This window comes from Dama dama, chromosome 1 (genome assembly GCF_033118175.1).
Source record: "Dama dama isolate Ldn47 chromosome 1, ASM3311817v1, whole genome shotgun sequence".
Lineage (NCBI taxonomy): Eukaryota > Metazoa > Chordata > Mammalia > Artiodactyla > Cervidae > Dama > Dama dama.
The window spans coordinates 30,428,856-30,450,376 of NC_083681.1; the positions used below are offsets into that span (position 1 = coordinate 30,428,856).

The 21,521-nt window shown below is 49.5% G+C and overlaps 3 protein-coding genes and 1 long non-coding RNA gene across 5 annotated transcripts; 2 read left to right on the forward strand and 2 right to left on the reverse strand.

Moving 5' to 3' along the window:
• Positions 1 to 3,314: 3,314 nt before the first annotated feature.
• On the forward strand, positions 3,315 to 10,593 carry HMBS (hydroxymethylbilane synthase). 2 transcript variants are annotated; one of them, XM_061145806.1, is made up of 14 exons: positions 3,318 to 3,522; positions 5,881 to 5,934; positions 6,288 to 6,360; positions 6,731 to 6,780; positions 6,870 to 6,925; positions 7,307 to 7,384; positions 7,593 to 7,670; positions 7,785 to 7,860; positions 8,965 to 9,078; positions 9,326 to 9,364; positions 9,486 to 9,605; positions 9,830 to 9,883; positions 10,017 to 10,103; positions 10,188 to 10,593. In XM_061145806.1, the coding sequence occupies exons 1-14, from the start codon at positions 3,490 to 3,492 to the stop codon at positions 10,359 to 10,361; spliced, it is 1,086 nt and encodes a 361-aa protein (XP_061001789.1). In that variant the 5' UTR covers positions 3,318 to 3,489; the 3' UTR covers positions 10,362 to 10,593. The 2 variants fall into 2 exon arrangements, with proteins under 2 accessions (XP_061001799.1, XP_061001789.1); XM_061145816.1 differs by lacking the exon at positions 9,830 to 9,883 and having other exon boundaries at positions 3,315 to 3,522.
• Positions 10,594 to 10,891: 298 nt separating this feature from the next.
• Positions 10,892 to 12,252, reverse strand: LOC133058825 (histone H2AX). The gene has a single exon (XM_061145829.1). The coding sequence runs from the start codon at positions 12,149 to 12,151 to the stop codon at positions 11,720 to 11,722; it is 432 nt and encodes a 143-aa protein (XP_061001812.1). The 5' UTR covers positions 12,152 to 12,252; the 3' UTR covers positions 10,892 to 11,719.
• A 714-nt stretch (positions 12,253 to 12,966) lies between these two features.
• DPAGT1 (dolichyl-phosphate N-acetylglucosaminephosphotransferase 1) lies at positions 12,967 to 17,820 on the reverse strand. Its single transcript, XM_061145794.1, has 9 exons — positions 17,467 to 17,820; positions 17,048 to 17,168; positions 16,662 to 16,875; positions 16,231 to 16,377; positions 15,044 to 15,128; positions 14,304 to 14,492; positions 13,902 to 13,989; positions 13,580 to 13,735; positions 12,967 to 13,496 (listed from the first exon to the last, which is right to left on the reverse strand). Exons 1-9 carry the CDS (start codon positions 17,625 to 17,627, stop codon positions 13,431 to 13,433), a joined length of 1,227 nt encoding a protein of 408 aa, XP_061001777.1. The 5' UTR covers positions 17,628 to 17,820; the 3' UTR covers positions 12,967 to 13,430.
• A 430-nt stretch (positions 17,821 to 18,250) lies between these two features.
• On the forward strand, positions 18,251 to 20,521 carry LOC133058829 (uncharacterized). Its single transcript, XR_009693397.1, has 3 exons — positions 18,251 to 18,331; positions 19,775 to 19,901; positions 20,335 to 20,521. It is a non-coding gene; the product is annotated as an uncharacterized LOC133058829 (long non-coding RNA).
• The last annotated feature ends 1,000 nt before the right edge of the window (positions 20,522 to 21,521 follow it).

Consider the following 21,521-nt stretch of genomic DNA (forward strand, 5'->3'; position numbering starts at 1 on the left):
TTTCGGGGTTGAAGGATTTATTGTGGAGACTTCCTGGTGATTCTTAACTGCAAAATGTATTTCTTTCCCTCTGCTCTCCTAGAGGGTCCTTTCCCTTGCTACAGAGTTCCTTAAAGATGATGTTAATGAGACTTCATGCCAGTAAGGAGCCAGGCCTCTGGCATTTAGCACAGTTCAGTCTACTGAAGAACGTCTGCAAAGGCTAAGGCCTGAGGCCCAAGAGCAGCCTGGACTGAGGCTGCTCTGTAGTAAGGCTGGTCTCTGGCTCTTGTGTGGACAACGTGTTCAGGCAGGAGGCGGATTCTGGTGAGGGGCCTTGGACTGAAGCTTGCCTTCATAGTGGGTGGGTCGGTGTCTTGCTGTATTAAGTACCAGATGATAAGCAGGATAAAAAGGGCCTTTATGAAACATTTTTTTCTCCCTTGGAAGTTGTCAGCTGAAGTTTGTGTTGTTATAGGTGTCTGTGTGTCATTTGGGTTACACTGCCTGTTGGAAAATTGCTCCTATGGGTCTGTTTGATTAAAAGAAGTAACTTGGACATTGTGATTTATGCAGTATTTAGAAAAGGTGGAGTGCACTACATTGGTAGCAGCTGAGAATACAGACTTTGGGTTAGCTGTCCAGAGCTTGAATCCTAGTTCCACTTAGGGCAATTCTGAACCTTCTCTGAACCTCAGTTCTTCATCTATGTGTAAGGAATTACAACATCTTTCTGGTATGGCTGTTATGAAGCTTTAAGGAGCCAATCAATGGATGTGTTATTGGTCCCCAGCAGGTTGGTGACTCCTCAATGGATCCTTTGCTTGAAGTTGCAAATGCCAGTAGAAATCAAGTTTGGTATAGGAGAGCAGAAACTGTATTCACTGATGAAGGAATGGAGAAGAGAGAGCACATGCTCTAAAGACACCTCCCTGCAAGGAGGGGAGTAAGGGAATTAAAAAAATAGGAGGCAGACAGGTCAGACTCTAGGAAAGGGGCAGAGATTTTGGGGGGCAGCCTGGGCATGACAGTCTTCCATGCTTTTTTGCACATGGCAGGAATTGTACCTGGTAGTGTACAGATAGCCCCCTTGGGCAGGGATCTTGGCATGGTGATGAAGAAAAGGTAGCTTTAGGACACCACCAGGTCTCATCTGCTTTGGGCCTGTTGACCACCCCATATCTTTTAAAGTTCAACTGCAAAACATCTCTGTCAAATACTAGGTGCTTTTGAAACACACACAGGTAAGTCAAGTTTGGATGCTTTTAGTCCTCAGGGGCTGGTATGGACGACAGGTGTCCAGATTTGTGGAAGTGGTTAATAGACAGTTATTAGCACTGTTAATGGGTTACTAACAAGTCCTTTCCTGGCTAACACTAATAATGTATTGGCACTCCCATTTCACAGTTATTTGTGTTTAGGCATGACCTTGGATCTCTGAGCCAATTTTGACTCATTTTAAAAAATAGAAATGCCCTGGCTCACTGCAACTAGAGAAAAGCCCACACAGCAATGAAGACCCAGCCCTGCCCAAAATAAATATTTTTTAAAATAAAAATAAAAATGTTGCCTACTTCAGGGTTGTAGCTGAAGCACTGCATAAGCTGCACTAATTGCTTGGGACACAGCTAAGGAAATAAAGCTGTAGAATTCTGGATGATTAACTTTCAAGAGCATGCCCTTTTCATTTGTAGACTTTGAATCCAGCCTGGGGGCATGGTAAATTGCTCAAGTAGCCTTACTTGCAACCCTGCATACACATATGGGTGCTCAGTCATGTTGGACTCTTTGAGATAGATGCCCTGGACTGTAGCCCACCAGCCTCCTCTGTCCATGGGATTCTCCAGGCAAGAATACTGGAGTAGGTTGCCATTTCCTCCTCCAGGGGATCTTCTGGACCCAGCGATCCAACCTGCATCTCCTGTGTCTCCTGTACTTGCAGGCAGGTTCTTTACCACTGCGCCACCTAGGAAGTCCACAACCCTGCATAGTATGGCTTAATATCCTTTTCCTCTCAGGGACTCCCACTTTTGGCTTATTGACTTACTTTTGGGGGGCGGTAGGGACAACAAAGAACTTATTTTGTGGGTAAATCTGGGGAGCATATTTTAGCCACAGGACATCAGTACTGGCTAGGTAAAAATAAAATGAATAGTTGGGCCTGGGTCTCAAAACAATGAAGACCAGAGCTAGCCTTGGAGAGTAGGGGCGCTCAATCAGTTCAGTTGCTCAGTCATGTCTGACTCTTTGCGACCCCATGGAGTGCAGCACACCAGGCTTCCCTGTCCATCACCAAATCCCAGAGCTTGCTCAAACTCCTGTCCATCGAGTTGGTGATGCCATCCAACCATCTCCTCTGTCGTTCCTTTCTCCTCCTGCCTTCAATCTTCCCGAGCATCGGGGTCTTTTCAAATGACTCAGTTCTTTGCATTAGGTGGCCAAAGTATTGGAGCCTCAGCATCAGTCCTAGCAATGAATATTCAGGACTGAGTTCCTTTAGGATGCACTGGTTGGATCTCCTTACAGCCCAAGGGACTCAAGAGTCTTCTCCAACACCACAGTTCAAAAGCATCAATTCTTCGGCGCTCAACTTTCTTTATGGTTCAACTCTCACATCTTTACATGACTACTGGAAAAACCATAGCTTTCACTAGATAGACCTTTGTCAGTAAAGTAATGTCTCTGCTTTTTAATATGCTGTCTAGGTCTGTCATAGCTTTTCTTCCAAGGAGCAAGCGTCTTTTATTTATTTATTTATTTTTAGTTCTACCAGTTTATTGCTACCAACCCATCTCCCTCGTGCACACATGCTCAGTCATGTAATCCCATGGACTGCAGCCCGCCAGGATCCTCAGTCCATGGACTTTTCCAGGCAAGAATACTGGAGTGGTTTGCCATTTTCTTCTCCAATCAAGCATCTTTTAATTTCATGGCTGCAGTCACCATCTGCAGTGATTTGGAGCCCAAGAAAATAGTCTGTCCTGTTCCCATTGTTTCCCCATCTATTTGTCATGAAGTGATGGGGCCGGATGCCATGATCTTAGTTTTTTTAATATTGAATTTTAATCCAGCCTTTTCACTCTCTTTCACTTTCATCAAGAGGCTCTTTAATTCTTTGCTTTCTGCCACAAGGGTGGTATTATCTGCATATTTGAGGTTATTGATATTTCTCCCGGCCATCTTGATTCCAGCTTGTGCTTCATCCAGTCCGGGATTTCGCAAGATGTACTCTGCATATAAATTAAATAAGCAAGGTTGCAATATCACTAGCGATAGTAACCCAAGGTAAGGTCTTTGCTGTTGCAATCATTCTAATTCCCGCCCAGGGGAAGTCCCGCCCCGTCGGGCGGCGCTGGAAGTGACGTAGTCCTTTAGCGGAGCCGGGAGTGTGTGGCTGCTGGAGAAGCTGGAGACCTGCGCGAGCCCAGTGTCCGGCCGGCAGGGGCCTTCGGCTTCCCTGACACCGGAGGACATTGGCCGCAGCCTCCGGCCTACCTGCTGAGCACAGCCATGTCTGGTAATGGCAACGCGGCCGCAACGGAGGTGAGTTCAGAGCCGGTGACCCTCTCAACCTCAGTCTTCCGCACTAGCGGTGCAACGATTGGCCCCAAGTTGCCACTCTCCGTCGCCTATTGGTCGGGACGATTATCTGTCTTTTTTTTTTTTTTTTCCAACCCCCTTTGGCCCGAATAGTTTTTAAAGGGCCAGTAGCTGGGTTGCCCTTAAAATCCGTGTTGCCCTAGGGGAATCTGTGAACGGTGAGGACAGACTTAAGAGCAAAAGGTTTGTCTCGAACTGGAACCACGTTGCTGCGGGGATCTGAATGGCATTCCATGAGGCCTGGAGTCCACGGCTCTAGATTTAGTGACCCAACCCAGGAAAATTCATGTACAGGAGACAGGGTGCTATTCCATGGGATCTCTTCACTCGAGACAGGTCCGAGGCACTTCGGATCGAGGAGGAGAGCGTACCTCTAAGTCTCCGAACTACACACAAACGTTTTGGAAGTGCACCTTCTCTCCTTTTTTTTTCTTTTAACGGCCACCTAGCCCCAAACTACACTCAAAATCCCCCCGCTGAGGCACCATTGAGTTACTACCTTTGTGGGTGGGGAGCGCCCTCGAGCCATCCTATCCTTAGCCTGGGGTCCTAGCTTTGGGCTTGTGCAGATGCAAAGTGCAGAGCTGGTGAGGCCAAAGTCAGCCTGAGATAAGGAGGGGAGAAGCTGTTTATCTCTTCCGGAACTACCTGCTGGTAAGGAGTGGGATTCTTTGCCATTGTTGACATACCTGAGAGCTGGACTAGAAGTAACAAGGTGTGGATTGCAATTCTCAGTGGTAAAGAATCCGCCTGCCAATGCAGGAGACACAGGTTCCGTCCCTGGGTCGGAAGATCCCCTGGAGTAGGAAATGGCAACCTGCTCCAGCATTCTTGCTGGGAAAATTTCATGGACAGAGGAACCTGGTGGGCTACAATCCATGGGGTCACAGAGTCAGACATGACTGAGCCTGCACAGGCATGCACCCATGATTTAACCTGTGGCCCTGGTCAAGTTGCTTTGCTCTTCACAGCCAGCCTTTGCTTCTGTAACATGGTTCCTCTCTACCTGCTAAGTTGTTATGAAGATTGATAGCAATAGCTCTAGTATATACATACTTGATAAGGATCTTTTTACTTGAATATGCTGTGCAGAGTCAATAAAATTAAGGGATAGTTTGAACATAGCAGTTTCTGGGATGTTTCTGTGGGCTCCTTGTGGCCCAGAATTTTAGTGGCCATGTTTGTCATTTCGAGCTTAGTCTAATGTGCTCAGGGTACCCTAGGGTTTATTTTTTGGAGAAGTGATAGCTGTGGAGCAGACTAGAGTCTGAGAGCAACCAGCTGTTACCTCCTCTAGTAACAGAGGCCCCCGATACCTGGCTGCAGAAGAACTCCATAGGATGAAGATTCCAGAATAGGGAAAGTTGATAGTGTCTGTAGGGGCTATTGTCTGATCTGGAAAGAAATAGGACCTCAGACTGGAGAACTCAGTTCTCCCTGGTTGGCACTGATTACGTTTGTCCAAGGTACCCTGACAAGAGGAAGAGGTATGTCCCATTGAGTTCTTGGCTTGGTCTGTGACATCCTAATATTTCCTTCTTGGTGATTTCAGAGGCCACATTCTAGGTGAAGGGACATTAGACAGCTTATTCTCTTAGCCTTATAGAATATCAAAAGCAGAAGATACTTGAGTGCAAACTTCATTTTATAGATGAACAAATAACTTTATAGATAAAAAACAAAGATGGTGAATTTAAGGTCACCCTGCCAAGAGGCTGAGCAGGACTATATGTCAGATCTATTGACCCCAGTCCTTTACATGTGCATACCAACCAGATTATGGGATCCATAGTGTGGCAGCTATTGGGTAGGTCTTATAGTACCTAGGTAGCACTGAAGCTTTCTTGAGTGCTGCTCTGTTGGGGATGCTGAACTTGTCCTCAGTGACTCAGCGCAAGTTCCCCTGTGTGGCCCCAGCTGCCCTGCCCCTGCCTGCTGCAGGCCCGCCCTCTCTGGGGCCAGGCTGATGGGCCTTATCTCTCTATCCACCTGCTTGGGTGCAGCATTCCTGGTGCCTCTGCTTAGATGGGCTTCAGGCTTAGTGTCCTTGGCATTACAGCAACAGCGGGTCCTACTATCGCTTCTCTCTGGTCTCTGCTTCTCTGGATCTGTGAGGAGGCAGAAGGTATTAGGGAAGTTAAAGGGACTGTCTTGGAGAGTCTTTCCCCACTCTGAGGCTCAGATGGCCACAGGGAAGGGGCTGAGGATCCTTTATTCCAAGCCAGTGACTCTGGTTCTTGGACAAGGTTTTGAGGACCTCAAACAGCAGCGGGGACTGTAACCTGGGGACTTTTTTTGCAGGAAGAAGACACCCCAAAGATGAGAGTGATTCGAGTGGGTACCCGCAAGAGCCAGGTTAGTGCAGGTACCAGGGTGGAGGAGGTTTGTCAGAAGAGTTCTTTGTTCATAGTATTATAATAAGTTGAGGGGCCCAGAGGGTTCTCAGCAGCCTGGGGATGGAGGAAATGGGGTGACTGAGCATTAAATCCCATGCAGAATGATAGATGGCATTCTGTGAAGAGATAGTCCCTAGGCTGGGGAAGTTATTGGGGGTACAGAGGACTCCTACTCCAGACCCCTCCCCTTCCTAGGTGGCCATTCAATCCCCTCTCTGAATTCCAGTCCCTTCAGGATCTCCATGACCCTGTGAGGATTTGAGCCCAGGGCAGTCACCAGACTACAGGGTTAACCTGAATTTCTCCCCCCAGCTGGCTCGCATACAGACGGACAGTGTGGTGGCAACGCTGAAAGCTTTATACCCAGGCCTGCAGTTTGAAATAAGTGAGTTTTCTGGACAGGAATGGAAGCTGATGGGAAGCTTTTACCCCCGCTGGAGGGGGTTTCTTTGACTAGAGCCTGGTCCCATTGCCTCCAAGAGTTCTTGGCTATCCCCAGTTTGGAGGGCCCATTCCTCCTCTGAACACCTCCAGCTTTGAGCTTAGCTGGGCTAACCTAGCATTTTAACATCTTCTGCTTTGGGTCTTCTTATGATTGTGTCTGGTCTTCCTCCTAGATTGTACTTTCTCAGGGGATATGATCTGGCACTTTTGTGCCTCTGTATCCAGTGCCAATCTTAGCACAAGAGCTGGGCTTAGGAGGGGCTCAGTAAGCGCTGTTCCATGAGCATCTAATTGGTTGACTTTCTCTTCAGTTGCTATGTCCACCACCGGGGACAAGATTCTTGATACTGCGCTCTCTAAGGTAACACCATTTTTCATCCAACCCTTTCCTCCCTGCTCCTCTTTCCTTTCCCCCAAAGATTCACCTTGAAGTTCTTTCTTGCCTGGCAGATTGGAGAGAAGAGCCTGTTTACCAAGGAGCTGGAGCATGCCTTGGAGAGGAATGAGTAAGGGAAATCGGGAGCATGACGCCCTCCCAAGCTCTCACTAGGACCCCAGTGCACACCACATCTGGGTGTCAGCTAGACTGTTAGGCTTAAATGCTTGGGTAGGCTAGAGAGGGGCTCAAATGTGAGTTTTTCAGGCCTCAGAAAAGGAGAGAATCCTGGATCTCAGCCATCTGGCTGCCTGGGGTGCTGGACTGGCTGGGGGAGAGGGGTGAGAGGGAAGAGAGGAGGGGGAGCAAGTCTCAGGGACCCAAGGTCTCAGAAATGCCCGCTTCCTGAACTGCTCTAGGCTCCATCAGTGACAAACAGGCAGGAGTAAGTGGAAGAGGGTTGGGGCCTGCTGCTCAGACCCTTCTTCTTGCCTCTCTCCCATCTCCCTAGAGTGGACCTGGTTGTTCACTCGCTGAAGGACCTGCCCACGGTGCTTCCTCCTGGCTTCACCATTGGAGCTGTCTGCAAGTAAGATCCCTGCCAGTCAGGGAAATCACATTAACCTTGACTTTTCCCCTTGGAACTTGGCCTTCTGTCTCTAGGCCGTCTCCCCTAACCTAAGGAATGTCATGCATGGCAGAAAACTCAGAAAATGCTAGTTAGTTGACTGTTGAGAGAGACTGGAAGTGACTTGAACTGAGATCCCTCCCTCATTCGATGACCTCTCCATCTCCAGGCGGGAGAGCCCCTATGATGCTGTTGTCTTTCACCCAAAATTTGTTGGGAAGACTCTAGAAACCTTGCCAGAGAAGAGGTGAGTGGACAGGCATCTTGGGATATGTACAGCAGATGGAGGGGTGGAAGGAGGAGATTTCAGAACAGTTCCTGCTTAGGGTTAAATATAATTTTAAACCATCTTTCTGCGCAGCGTGGTAGGAACTAGCTCCCTGCGGAGAGCAGCCCAGCTGCAGAGAAAGTTCCCACATCTGGAGTTCAAGAGTATTGTATCCTTTCAGAGAAGGGAGGAGGCAGCAGCCAAGGAGGAAGACAAAGTCCAGAGGGCCCTGGGAGTTGTGAGTGGGAAGGACTTCCAGAGGAAGTGGACTGTGAATGCAGTGGACTGCATGTCGTCCCATTCATCCACCCACCCATCTATCCATCCATCCATTCATAATCCTTTCATGTTTTTTTAGCCCCAAGCAAGTGCCTGGCACTGGGGATATGGTGAGGAAGATCAGCATTGTCCCTCCTAACATAGTTTACATTTTAGTTCTGGAGACAGACAACCAGGCATTGACAATACAGAGTGATGCTGAATAATGATTACATGGAGGCAGTGGGATTGGCAGTTGCTTCCATTTTAATTAATTAAACGTTTTAATTTTAGTATAGTTGATTTACAATGTTGTGTTAACTTCTGGTGATTCAGTTATACATATATATACATATTCCTTTTCATGTTATTTTCCATTGTGGTTTATTACAAGATATTGGACATAGTTCCAATGTGCTATACCATGGGGCCTTGTTGTTTATCTGTTTTGTATGTAGTAGTTTGTATCAGCTAATCTCAAACTCCTAATTTATCCCTACCCCATTACTTTCCCCTTTGGTAACCATAAATTCATTTTTATTTTATATTTCACCATATTGTTTTGATTTTTACAGTTACGTTTGTAAAGCTGATTTTCAAAGTAGTATTTGCTAAGTGCTTCAATGTGGAAAGTAGAGAATTCTCCGGAGGCTTATAGCTGAAACATCTAAACAGACTTGAGGGTCAAGGAAGGCTTCTCAGAGGTGTTGTAACCTTGGGTAAGGTTAAATATAATAACTTAAAACCTCTCTGTATCATTTCCTCATCTGTAAAATGGAGGTGGTACTACTACTACCTACTCTTTCACCCTAGGGCTTTGGTGAAAATTCAGTGAATTGATGTATATAAAGCACTTCAGGACAGTGTGTGGCATATAGCAAGTATGAGTAAGTGTTAGCAGTTGTCACCAAGCTGAGAACTCAAAGGTGAGAAGTTAGCAGCTAGACTCAGGCAGAGGAAACAGTATCAGGCTCCAGCCTGCCCAGATCTTGTGGTCCTTAGCGTCTCTCCACAGCGGGGAAACCTCAACACGCGGCTGCAGAAGTTGGATGAGCTGCAGGAGTTCAGTGCCATCATCCTGGCTGCAGCTGGCCTGCAGCGCATGGGCTGGCAGAACCGGGTGGGGCAGGTAGGGCCTGTCCCTCTCCCCTCTCTAGTTATCTTCATCTCTTTCCTGCCTGTATTCTTTCTGAATACCCACCTCTAGCCAATGCAAGCTGGAAATGAGTCCCAGGTTGGGAAGGTTGGGGATCAGAGGCTGGACTCCCACTTTTGCTTATCCAGGCTTTCTGTAGGTAGGGAAACCCCAGCTCAGTGCTGTGTGCTTCTGGGCACCCCTACCTCCACCCTTCTGACTGTCTCTTCTGCCCCCACAGATCCTGCACCCTGAGGAGTGCATGTATGCTGTGGGTCAGGTATGCTTGACCAGCGAAGCCATGTATTGTTGTCCCCTTTTGTTTTCAACCAAGTACTGTCCCTTAGCTCTATTGGCTGGGAAAAGATTGGCACTGGTATCTTAGGCTATTTTCCCATCAGGGGGCTCTGGGTGTGGAAGTTCGAGCCAAAGACCAGGACATCTTGGATCTGGTGGGTGTGTTGCACGATCCTGAGACTCTACTTCGCTGCATTGCTGAACGATCCTTCCTGAGGCACCTGGTAGGACCTGTGCTCCTGTGGAGGGGTGGGTATTAGGAAGGGTAATGGGGAGATTTCTCAATGCTGTGTATTTAGTCATAACTCATTCTTTTAAGAATGGACAGGACAGGTCTGGGCCCCTGCCTCATTTTCCATTGTGTCCTTAGCGGGGGTCTGTGTATCTGTGGGCCCTGGTTACAGGGTGGTGGTAAGGGTCTTAAGCTAACAGGGAGAACTTGTTGCAGGAAGGAGGCTGCAGTGTGCCAGTGGCAGTGCATACAACTATTAAGGATGGGCAAGTAAGCAGGGGAAGATGGGTGGGAGGACAGGGAAGGGACTGGCGTTTCCGCTGTGTATCCACCAGCATGAAGAACACAGGTTTCTAAGTAGTTCTCTCTGACAGTCTACTGAGGCACCCATTTTCTTTCCCAGTTGTACCTGACTGGAGGAGTCTGGAGTCTGAATGGCGCAGAGACCATGCAGGACACCATGCAGACCACCATCCACGTCCCTGTCCAGGTGCTAGGGCTGGAGGGAGGGGGCACACCTTTATGTTAGCTTCCCTTTCGTTCTCACCAAACCCAACCCTTCTTCCCTACCCAGCATGAAGATGGCCCTGAGGATGATCCACAGCTGGTGGGCATCACTGCCCGCAACATTCCACGACAACCCCAGCTGGCTGCTGAGAACCTGGGCATCAGTCTGGCCACCTTGTTGCTGAACAAAGGCGCCAAGAACATCTTGGATGTTGCACGGCAGCTCAATGAAGCCCACTAATTGGCCTGTGGGGCACAGGTGCCTGCCTTGCTGGTGCCTGGTGCCTACACCCTAGCCCTCTGCTACCTGAGGAGTGACTACCCCCACAGGATTGAACTGCAGGGGCAGAGACTTGTCTCACCGTGGGGCCTTGCCTCCCCAGTAGGTGGGGGCTTCCTCTCTAGAGAAAAAAAATCTTAAGCCACAGCCTTTGAATGTAACCAGTTCTACTAATAAACCAAATTTGAAGGTGGTATTTGTTTTTGGTGGGGCTGCAGAAAAGGACAAAACTCAAAACCCTTTATTTATGCCTGATCTCAGAGGCTAGGACCCTTTCAAAGTTCTCCTGAAAAACGCCTGTCAATAGTTCCCATTTTCTGACAGAATCAAGTGTCTCCCAGGGAACGCCAAGAAAGACCCATCATCTTAATAAGCTACAATTTGCCGCTCCAGTTAACAGTAAAGCCTTATATCGGTTCCCCCTCTCCCACTACCTTTAGGTATCTACAGAGTCGACTCTACAACCCTTTCGCAAAATGAAGACACCTCACTTTTCTTTAGGAAAAAAACAACCCTTTAATAAAATTAGTCCATCTGAAACTCCCCCCAATACCTAAAGTACTAGTTTTGAATGGGTTAGCTGCAAAATTCCAGTTCCGAAGCCAAAGGCGGCTCAGTCCAGACGGGGATTAACGGACTTGTGCTGGTATCTAGGTGCTTGGCTGGCGGAGTGGACCCCACCGGGAAGGGAGCGGGGAGGAGGGGCGGGCCCGGGGGCAGGGCTCCCGCAGACCCCACGCCGCCAAGCCCGGCTACCGTTGGAGACGCTCACGCCGCGAAGGGTTTCTTCCGGGACGCGCACAGGCCTGCGAATGAAGATGGAGGGAGCGCGGACGTGCGAGGCCCGGGATCCGGCAGCAAAAGGGGTCCCGGGACGAAATGAAGCGACCGATTGACTCCGCCGGCGGCGGCAATCAAGTCCAGTCCGAAGCACCGAGCTGTAGCAGAGCGCACGGCCTCGCCGGCGACCGTCCGCACAGACTCACCTTCCTCCCGCACTCCCCGGCCCTGCGTCAGCTCTGCCGGCCCAGCCTTCCGGAAGGTGCCGCGGCCTCCCCGCAGCCCATCGGCATTCTGGGGCCAAGCCGGTCGAGTCACGAGCTCGCTCGCAGGGCCGGGCGGCGTTCGAACGCACGCCCTCCGCCGAGCCTCGGCGGGAGCGAGCCGCGGGGGGAGGGGCGGACCGGGAAGGGGCGAGCGCGCGGCCGCCCGGCCCGGAGCCTGAAGTGGCCCAGCTCTTTCCGTGAGCGCTGTGGTGGCCCTTAAAAGGGCCTTTGTGGTGTAGAGGGGAGGGCCGGGCGGTGGCGGCACGGGCGCCCTCAGTACTCCTGAGAGGCCTGGGTGGCCTTCTTGCCGCCCGCGGGCGCCTTCGGCCCCACGGTGGCGCTGGTCTTCTTGGGCAGCAGCACGGCCTGGATGTTGGGCAGGACGCCTCCCTGGGCGATCGTCACGCCGCCCAGCAGCTTGTTGAGCTCCTCGTCGTTGCGGATGGCCAGCTGCAGGTGGCGGGGGATTATCCGCGTCTTCTTGTTGTCGCGGGCCGCGTTGCCCGCCAGCTCCAGGATCTCAGCGGTGAGGTACTCGAGTACCGCCGCCAGGTAGACCGGCGCCCCGGCGCCCACCCTCTCGGCGTAGTGGCCCTTCCGCAGCAGCCGGTGCACGCGGCCCACGGGGAACTGGAGGCCCGCTCGCGAAGACCGCGACTTGGCCTTGGCGCGGGCCTTGCCGCCGGTCTTGCCGCGGCCCGACATGCTGTATGAGGTAGAGGAGCGGTGAGGAGAAGGGATAACAAAACACAGGAACTACCACCCGCCGCAGTCTAACGCTTCCGCGCGCGCCCAGGGGCCGCCCTTATAAGCCCCTCAGGGCACACCCCCGCGCCCTCCTGATTGGCTCTTTTCTCTAATACCCGCCTCTGGTTGGCTGCGGTTAACTCTTCGGTGACGCGCCTCCGCTGAGGGGACGCGTCCGCCGATTGGTCGAATTTGAAAACCTTTTGCCCGGGGAACGGGCGAGGAGGCGCAGAGACTAGCCGACAGCCAGCCAGTCTCGGCTGTAGCCAATCCAAGTGAAGCGCGCCAGATTTAAACGCTACGGCCCGAGCCCAGAACCGGAAGACAAGAAGGGTAGAGTCGGAAGCCACCTCAAGAGCGTCTGGGAAGTCTGCGCACGGCAGGCCTAGGACTTTTAAAGGAAAAGAGTCAACACCACAACTACCTCTGCCTCCCGTCCTAGGTCTGGTCACTCCCTCCTCCTACCTTGCAAAAGGAGAGTGAAAGGGGGAAGGAATGAGACCCCCTGAAAGTCCAATCCTACCCCAGAGAACAGATAACGCCAATCTTATGGCTCTTTATGCCACCTGAGCAGGAGGATTTCACATTTATTCAACATGTTCTGTCTGGTCTGTTCTTTCTGATCACTTCTTGCTAGGAGGCGCCTAATGTGCTTAAAAAAAAAAGAAGAAAAAAAGGATGGGACAGAGATAGGCATCCTCTCCGAGGAAATACCTCCTTCAACCTTCCCCATCCACCCTACAATGCCCATATAGGAAATACACCTATAGGAACAACAAGAAAAAGACAATACTTTATTGTCACCACTGGGAGCACCTGGCCCCCCGGTCTACTCTTAATCATCATGATACTTAATTTATAGTCAAGTCACCTTTGAACCTGTGTCCCTATCCCCAGCCAGGGTTCTGTCTCCAAGTCCAGCATTTTCCTTGAGTGTCAGAGTTGTGGGCAATTGCATAAAAGCTACAGTACCCCAACTTAGGAGGCAGCAAAGATGGGATGGAGAGGGAGAGTGGCAAGCTGAAGAAAGCCATAGGCAAAGTCCAATCACCAGTCATTAGAGAGCAAGACAGGCCCAGGTGTCAATAATCACGGGAAAGGAAATGCTGAGAACAAAATCTGGAGGAAAATGAAGGGTGGGAGAGGCCTGGGCCGGTTGGCAGTCTTGGTCCAGGAGATGTTGGCCTGAGTCAGGAACCTTGGAAGCTGTGAGGCAAAGGGCAATGGATCAGGGGACTCAGACATCATAGAAGAGTCGGACAAGCTGGTACCGAATGGAGAAGGTGACAGCACTACCGACGACCTGCAAGGAGAAATGAACTATAGTAAGAACCCTGGAGAAAGGGAGACAAGGAGGTGTAAACCACACCCCCAAGAGCATTGCACCTGTAGCAGCAGCAGGAAGAGGGTGAGGTTTCTCTCATGCATGGGCCCAAAGACTTTAAGTAGCAAGTTGATGAGGGTCATGTTGTTACATTCCGTGAAGGCACCGTCCTCATTCTCACTGTGGTGCACCGTCAACAGCCCAAGGTTCTCTGCTACCTGGAGGGGCCAAAAGTGGAGAGAACTTTTGCTAATACTTATGCTTCAGGAATGGGATCTGCTGAATGCTTGCAAACTCCCCTTGGGTCTGATGTAGGCCTAGGTTTTCCCATTCCCTGAATTCAGAATGGCAGCCTAGAGCCTTACCTCCTTGTTACCCTGTTACCTTTAGAATAAAGGTGCCCAAGAAAGAGAGGCTCTTGGTCTTGAACTTGGAATAGCTCATCTCCAGTTTGCCTGTCTTGGTATTGAGTCTGCGGGGGAAGAGAGCTTCATGTGACTGGGCCACTACACCAAGAACTCTCCTCACTGTGGTTAATTCATAGAAAGAGCACTGAATGTAGAGTCAAACACCCTGAGATCTATTTCTGATTCTGCTGCATACTTCTGTGTGATCTATGCTTCTGTGAACATTAAATGAGATCATGTAACTAAATGTGCTCTGTAATGTATAAAGGGCTAACTGTATGGAGAGAGCCCTTCTTTGGGCCCACTCCCTTTGCACAGCAAACGTCTAAGGCATCCCAAGTGACAAAGCTACGATGTCCCTTTCAAGCCCCAAAGCTACCTGGGCATACGGTGGCGAGGACAGGGGATGATATGCAGGAGCTGAGGCAGTGAGTAGAGGAAGTTGAACACCTGGGGCATGAAGAAGAGGAGCATGGTCTTGCTGAAGTGTCCCAAGATGCCCACCACGGCAAAGGTCATGCCAGCAAAGTAACAGAAGGTATCTCCCACAAACACCCGAGACGGGTACCTGTGTGGGGGAGAGGATCTGAGCCAGCAGCAAGAGGTGTTAGCAATCCTTTATCTCACATCACACATCCTGGGCACTGTGCTAGCCCTGGCTAGATTTGGCTCAGAGAGGGTTCCTGCTCTCCCAGCAACTCTCCAGGAACCAAGGCCCTGATTCCTTCTATTCCTGGGGGCTCCACAGCATCTGCCCAAGTGACTGGTTTACAAATGCATGCATGCTAAGTTGCTCAGTCATGTCTAACTCTTTGTGACTCCATGAACTGTAGCCTGCCATGAAATTTCCCAGGGAAGAATACTGGAGTGGGTTGCCATGTCCTGCTTCAGGGAATCTTCCTGGCCCACGGATTGAACCAGGTCTCCTATATTGCAGGTGGATTCTTTAGCGCTGAGCCACTGGGGAAGCCCAAGATTTAAGAATATTACAAACTAAAGACCCAGAGAACAATACAGAGATGTGCAGGTTTAGCCTCTGTATCAGGAGATGGGTCACAATCTGGACGATACTTGCCACATGTCCAAAGAGCTGTCCCCCCTGTCCACAGGCCTACTTACCAGTTATGGTAGAGCAGTCCCAAGGTGGTGAAAAAAAAGGGTATCATGAAGTAGAGGGAAAAGATGTGATCATCTCGATAATCACCTTTGGAAGAAGGGGAAAAAGAAAGAAGGAAAAGTTGATGTCCACTTCCCCTGCACATCATGGTCCTATTTTCCTCTGTCTCCAAGTTCTGTCCCAAGCTATACAGTCCACCTCTCTAAAGTCTCAAGGACTTACTACCCCTTTTATATCACCCAGGCAATTTCCAATACTTCACCTCTTTCATGAACCCCTCCTAAACTAGTTACTGTCTTACATTTGGTTCAGACCATTCACACCTTGGTTTGAATGTCAGCTTTACTTCCTGACTGACCTTGATCATGACACATTTAACCTCTCTGAGTCTCAGTTTCTTATCTGTGAAAAAAGGTTGATAAAAATACCTGCCACATAGAGTGGCTACAGAGTTTAAAGTGAGATTACATTTTTAAAGTGCTTAACTTTAATAAGCACTTATGGAGGTCCTTCAGCCATAGACCACTAGAAACATGCCTGGAGTCAAAGCTAGGTTTATTGCAGTGTAACAAGGGACACTTTGGAACCCACACACTGTGGGGAACCTTAGGATGCCTCAGTAAGGAGGTGTTAGGAGGACTTGTTATATGATTTAAATAATTCTGCAGAGGATGCAAGAAGGCAGAGTTTTGCCCTGGGTGCTGTCAGCAGTGTTAGTGCCATGATTGAGAAGGTTAATAATTTTTATCCAAGAAGTGAGAAGAACTGAGCTGTTATCAGAAGGAACCAGCAACCACTCATTTTAGCCAGCAGGGGATCTTGGTCATTGTGAGATGTACTGTGTTCCTGTGGTTTTGTCTATTCTCAGACACAGTTATAGAGGGGGTCTGGTTTTGGTCACAGAGAAGAGTTACCCTGTCTGATTTGGGGTTTTATAAAATTGTTTATGTTCAATAGGAGAAGACCATGGCCTACCTATTAGTGACAATCCCTTTATAAATGGCAGGGCTTTCTTTCTCACATTTAACAAATCTTAGTTACTATTTGTAACTTACTATTAATAGGTAAATAGCTCCCCTTATTTTCCATAATTACTCACATATCACATTTTTTTCTGAATTCCCCAAAGCCAGAGATCAGGCCGTTTCCTTAATACTCAGACTTCTCTCCCTATTCCAATCCCACCTACCATCCAGCTCCACCAAGTTGAAGACAATGATGGAAGCAGAAATGACGAGTGACTGGCCAGCCTCAAGGCCATTAATTCCTGCTAGAATATTAATGGCATTGGTACAGAACACTGCCAGCAGCCCCATGTAGACATAGTACAGGATCCCTGCGGGAAGAAGACAGTAAGAAAAATAATGCCGCCTGTGGAATGAGGATTTAAGGATATTCTTCTGACAAAAGCGGTGAGGACCGAGTGTGAGATGAAAGGTCAACAAAAGGATCTAAGAAGACATGGGGGTACAAATCAGGAAGGAGAATGTGGAGCACCAGGAAGGATGCTCGGCCAGACACCGCCCCCCCCCCCCGCCCCCCCGCCCCGGGGTAGGGGGGTGGTTGGCAAGGGTGCCCTGAAATAGGGGTCATAGGGGCAGAAGTGGCCGTGCTACTCACCCAAGTCCAGATGCAGGCCAAGGATCGGGCGTAAGGGCTTGGGTACCACAATGGTCGTGTTGCCAAAGTTGGTGAAATAGACCATGAGGAGAGGTAGTGAGGCAGCTGTGGGCAGCAGCAGCTTATGGCGCCAGCGCAAATTCAGTACATCATCCGCGAAGCCCAGGAAAATCATGCAGCAGATGGCAAGGAGTGCACCTATCAGGGCCACAAACTGGGGGAGGCTCGGGCATGTCATGGCTCCAGTCTACTCCCACTTCACCGTTCCTTTCAAGACCCGTCTTTTCGTTCGTTCTCAGCTCCTCCCCGCAAACCCAAATAACCCCAACTGTCGTCACTAACTCTTAGCCCTAGTCCCAGGCAGCCGCCCGCACTAACCCACTTACTTCATGGTGGGGGAAGACTTTACACTGCTGCTCCACAAAGCAGTTCAGGAAAGGGAAAGGGATGAAGCAGAAGAGTATGATAAGGAAAACAGCACCGCTGATCACTCCCTGGGACTCTGGGCTGTGGCCCAGCAGCATGTCAGGTGGAGAGGGGAAAAGAGGAAAGGGGGCGTGGTCACTCACTAATACAAGCAGTACCGTCACCTAACTTGGCGGGGAAAGGCACCACCACTGGAATCCCAGATACACCCAAGGGTCCCATCTTTCCGCCTCCATCCCTTCCCCAATACTAACCAGATCTGCCCTCCACCTCCCAGAATCCCGGGCTGGCTCCTAGGTTAGCGCTTTGTCTCGAGCGCAGTCAAGCATTCCAGTCCCCGCCTCTGCCCACACCCCTTCCCCCCTGCCCGGCCCCTCACATTTGCTGCCGGCTGGATTTGTTGAGGTCCTGGCCACAGAGGCGCGCGGCGATGAAGTGGCCTCGGAAAGCAGGGATAAGGGTGAGTGTGGCCACAAATCCCATCAGCGAGCCGATCAAATTCACCAACAGCGGCATCGGCAACTCCGGGAAGGCCCACATGGTGACCTGCCAGGGGGCCCACTCGGCCGCCTTCTTAGCTAATGGGCAAGCTCCAGCAGTAAGGTGTGGCCGCTCCCCACAGGCTGGCTCTTCCTACAGCAGCCTGAGCAAAACCCAAGAACTCTGACCTGAGCCGCCTTCGGGACTCCCGCGAGCCTCTATGAAGCAACCTTGGCTCTGCCTCTCTGCCTCTGCTTACCCACTGTTTCCGCCCGGATCTAGTTCGCAGAGCAACGATCACTGGAAGGAGGCGGCCATTTTTAATACGGGCATAATAGTGGGGACAGAAGTGTGATTTTTAAACCACACCCTTTATTCGAGAGATGAATCATCACCAGGGATCTGGAAAAGCAATTAAAGAAGGACAAACAAAAGCAGATTCTTTCCCAACATCATATTAAAGATGTACAGCCCAGAGGGGAAAAACTCCTTGCCAGGTTCCAAGATGAGCGCCTCCTTGTACCACGTGTCTGACGCGGCTTATTTTTGGTTCCACGTCAGGTTTAGCTCCGTTGGCCTCCGCTGGTCACGCTAAAAGAGCCAATGCCTGGCGTTTACTCTGGGACGCCTCAGGAACCGGGAAGATGGCTACAGGAAGCAAGGGGCGGGGGCGAAGGGGGCAGGCGGGATAAGGATGTGGAGCAGCACCTGCTCCTGGTAGAAAACCTGTTGCCAAGGTAGTAAACGTTGAGAAGGAAGCCAAGGTAAACACAACTCAGTTCCCCGAAACTCAGCTACAGTTTGGAAGATGATGTAAATTTTAAGCGCCGACACTTGAAAAGCCCCTCCCACTTCATGTTTTCCGGTGTCCTTGATTCAGGTACTTTTCCTTCATCATCCCACCCACCTTCTACCCTCGCAGTAGCAGTTAGTTGCCGGGCAACATAGCTGCGCACTTCAGAACTGATGGGGCGGGGAGTGCTCTCAGGTCTTGGATTTAACCCAGTACGTGACTTTCCTTCGTACTGGATCATTAGACTGTGGCAGCCTTCCAGTCCGAGGAGGTGAGGCCGAGGCTTTGGAAAGAACTAAATAGGAGAAGCAGACCCAAAAGTGGCTGGCTTCTTGTAACCTGAGGAATTCCCAGGCAGGGTTCTCCCTCCAGCTCAGGTGCCTTTTGCTTGGCACCTGTTTCCCTTTTTCACGCATTCACAGGCTCTTAGGTGGCAAATGATTTCCAGTCCTCAGGGAAGAAATCATCACGAGGAAGTTGAGGAGAGAACTCAAGTATGCTGATAGTTTCTTCATTCTTTTGAATAGGAGTCAGAGTCAGGTTGACTCTTTTTAGGCCAAAGGTAGTCCATCGTGTCTCTCAAATGTCCTTTCTACTTGAAGGTGGCTCTGATTAACAACATAAAGCCATATATATGGCTTATATATTATATATACCAAGCCAGTATTTACTTGATAGTTGTATTCCACCGGTTTTTCAGTACTTATTATCCCACTGGTATTGTTTTTCTGTGTGTGAGTGTGCAGCTGCACATAGGTACATGAGTGTGCATCTGTGCCTCTTAGACTGGAAACCCCCTAGAGGCAAAGTGTTTTCTGTTCCACAGGGTGTCCCCCGGGGCTAAGCACACAGATATCTGTATAGAAGGCATCAATACATATAATCAGTCTCCATCTGAAAGAGGTACAGAGGGCAATAGGAGAGAACAATTAGTTGTGACCAGGGGAAGTGAGAGGACCTTGAGGAAGAGTAATATCTCCAAGGATTTCAGTATGTGACAAGAGTGGAAGGGCCTTTCAAACAGGGAAAATGAGACACCAGGAGCAGGTGGAAAGGAAGAGCTTGTGAGAGCCCCAGAGGAGGCAGCATTCAGTTATCTTGTTGATCAGGAGCAGACTGAGACTCCCTGGAGATCTGAGGAATAATCTGTATCTATTTCCTGTTTTATTAGGAGGCCAATCCTAATAAATCTTCCCATCTTGGCATTGGGAACCTTTTTTTTTTCCTTCTCTTTTTTCTCCAGAGATCATTAGCCCTCCCCTACAACCCCCACTGGAAGAGGGTAGGGGACTTGTTCAAAAACAAGACACCGGGGATTCAAGGTCCATGAATACATGTTACTATCAGAACATGGTTACTTGGATACTTCTTATATAATTGGAATATTTTTGTTCCCATGATGGTAAATGCCCAGGTGATTATCAGACTCACAAGGAGGAACAAACGCATGACTGGGCACACTTGAAATTTTGTGCCTGTCCTGATACAAGTTCAAAGCATCTGCCTATATGCTGACGCTCATCCTAGGATCCATGGATCAGGTGGGTTGTCAATGGTTTCAGCTGGTTTCTTGGGCTGAGCAGGCAAGGTCTGATATGCACACCTCCTGCTAGGGAGCCCTGAGTGCCTTCCAGTAAGCAAAGCCAATGCATTATTAAGTCCGATTGCCTGAAAAGACTGTCCTAGAAATGTTTCACAGTGCTGAACAAGTCATTATGAGACAGCTTTGGAGGGTTTGGATCTATGATACTTACAGGACCATATCTGTGGCTGTTTCCAGGCAACTGAGTTTTTTCCATTTCTTCCTGCCTCTCCTTTATCAGCAAGCCCCAAGATCTCCCATTCCACTTGGATGATACAAATAGATTTTCAAAAGATGGAAACAGTTTAGAAATTCTCAGTGTTTACATGTATATTGGAATATTTTCTGTTAGGCTTCTTTATATTTATTTATTTGGCTGTGTTGGGTCCTAGCCACGTCACGGAGGACCTTCGATCTTTGTTGTGACATGCAAACTCCTAGTTGTGGCACGTGGGATCCAATTCTCTGACCAGGTACCAAACCCGGGGCCCCTGCATTGGGAGCACAGAGAGTCCCAGCCACTGGACCACCAGGGAAGTCCCTCTGTTAGACTTCTTAAAATTACAAAGAAGTTGTGCTTGGGAAACTTTTAAGTACTGTAGGGATACAAACTGATATAAACATGATTGTTTTCCTGAAGGAGGTGACTTCATTGTATTAAGGTATCTTGACTGAATATGAGGAAAGAGAGATGAGTTAAGACAGGGTCCCCACTCTTTTTGCCCCTAAAATCCACACTCTAAGACTTCTGTAGTTTGTGGTTTTGTTGCTAAGTCATATCTGACTCTTGGGATCCAATCGACTGTAGCCCGCCAGGCTCTTCTGTCCATGGGATTCTCCAAGCAAGATTATTGGAATGGGATGCCATTTCCTTCTCCAGGGGATCTTCCCAAACCAGGAGTCGAACCCCGGCCTCCTACATTGCAGGCACGTTCTTTTCCAACTGAGCTACAAGGGAAACCTATAGTTTGGGGGATCCAGTGATGAAGCATGGGCAGGGCCACAGCAAGGTCACCCACACCCCATTCCTTAGAGTGAAATCTGGGGATGCCCCAGGCTTTCCTACACCTCCCGTGGCTCAGGCACCCTGTCGCTAACCTGGCAGGTTCAGCTTAGCTCTGCAACCCCACACTTGAAGAGGACATTGTTTACTTCCATGTGCTCATTGCTCAGAGTAATGACTGGATTTGGGAGAGAGATACTTAACACCTTCCTGTTTACATCTCTAAGGAAGGCCTGCCATATGTATGTGGAGAAAAGGGGCCTCTTGGGGAATGGAGATTCCGAATCCTTTTGTAGAATTTTCCTTCCCCTGCCTCCAGGAAGCAATGACAAACCTCTGTCCTATGGGAATGGAATCCATCCCCTTACATCTAGGAAAAGGGATGGATTCTGAGGCCAGAGTGTACCTATAACGTCATTTTTGGATGCGTGCTGAGATATCACATATTTCAGTCCTCTGGCTGAATCTATTGATAGTCCAGTGCTGCACTGCCAGCTCCCTTCTCATTACCACCCCCTCTACACGTGCTCCTTAGGCAGAAGCTGTTACTATGGAAATACATTATTTTTAAAAACA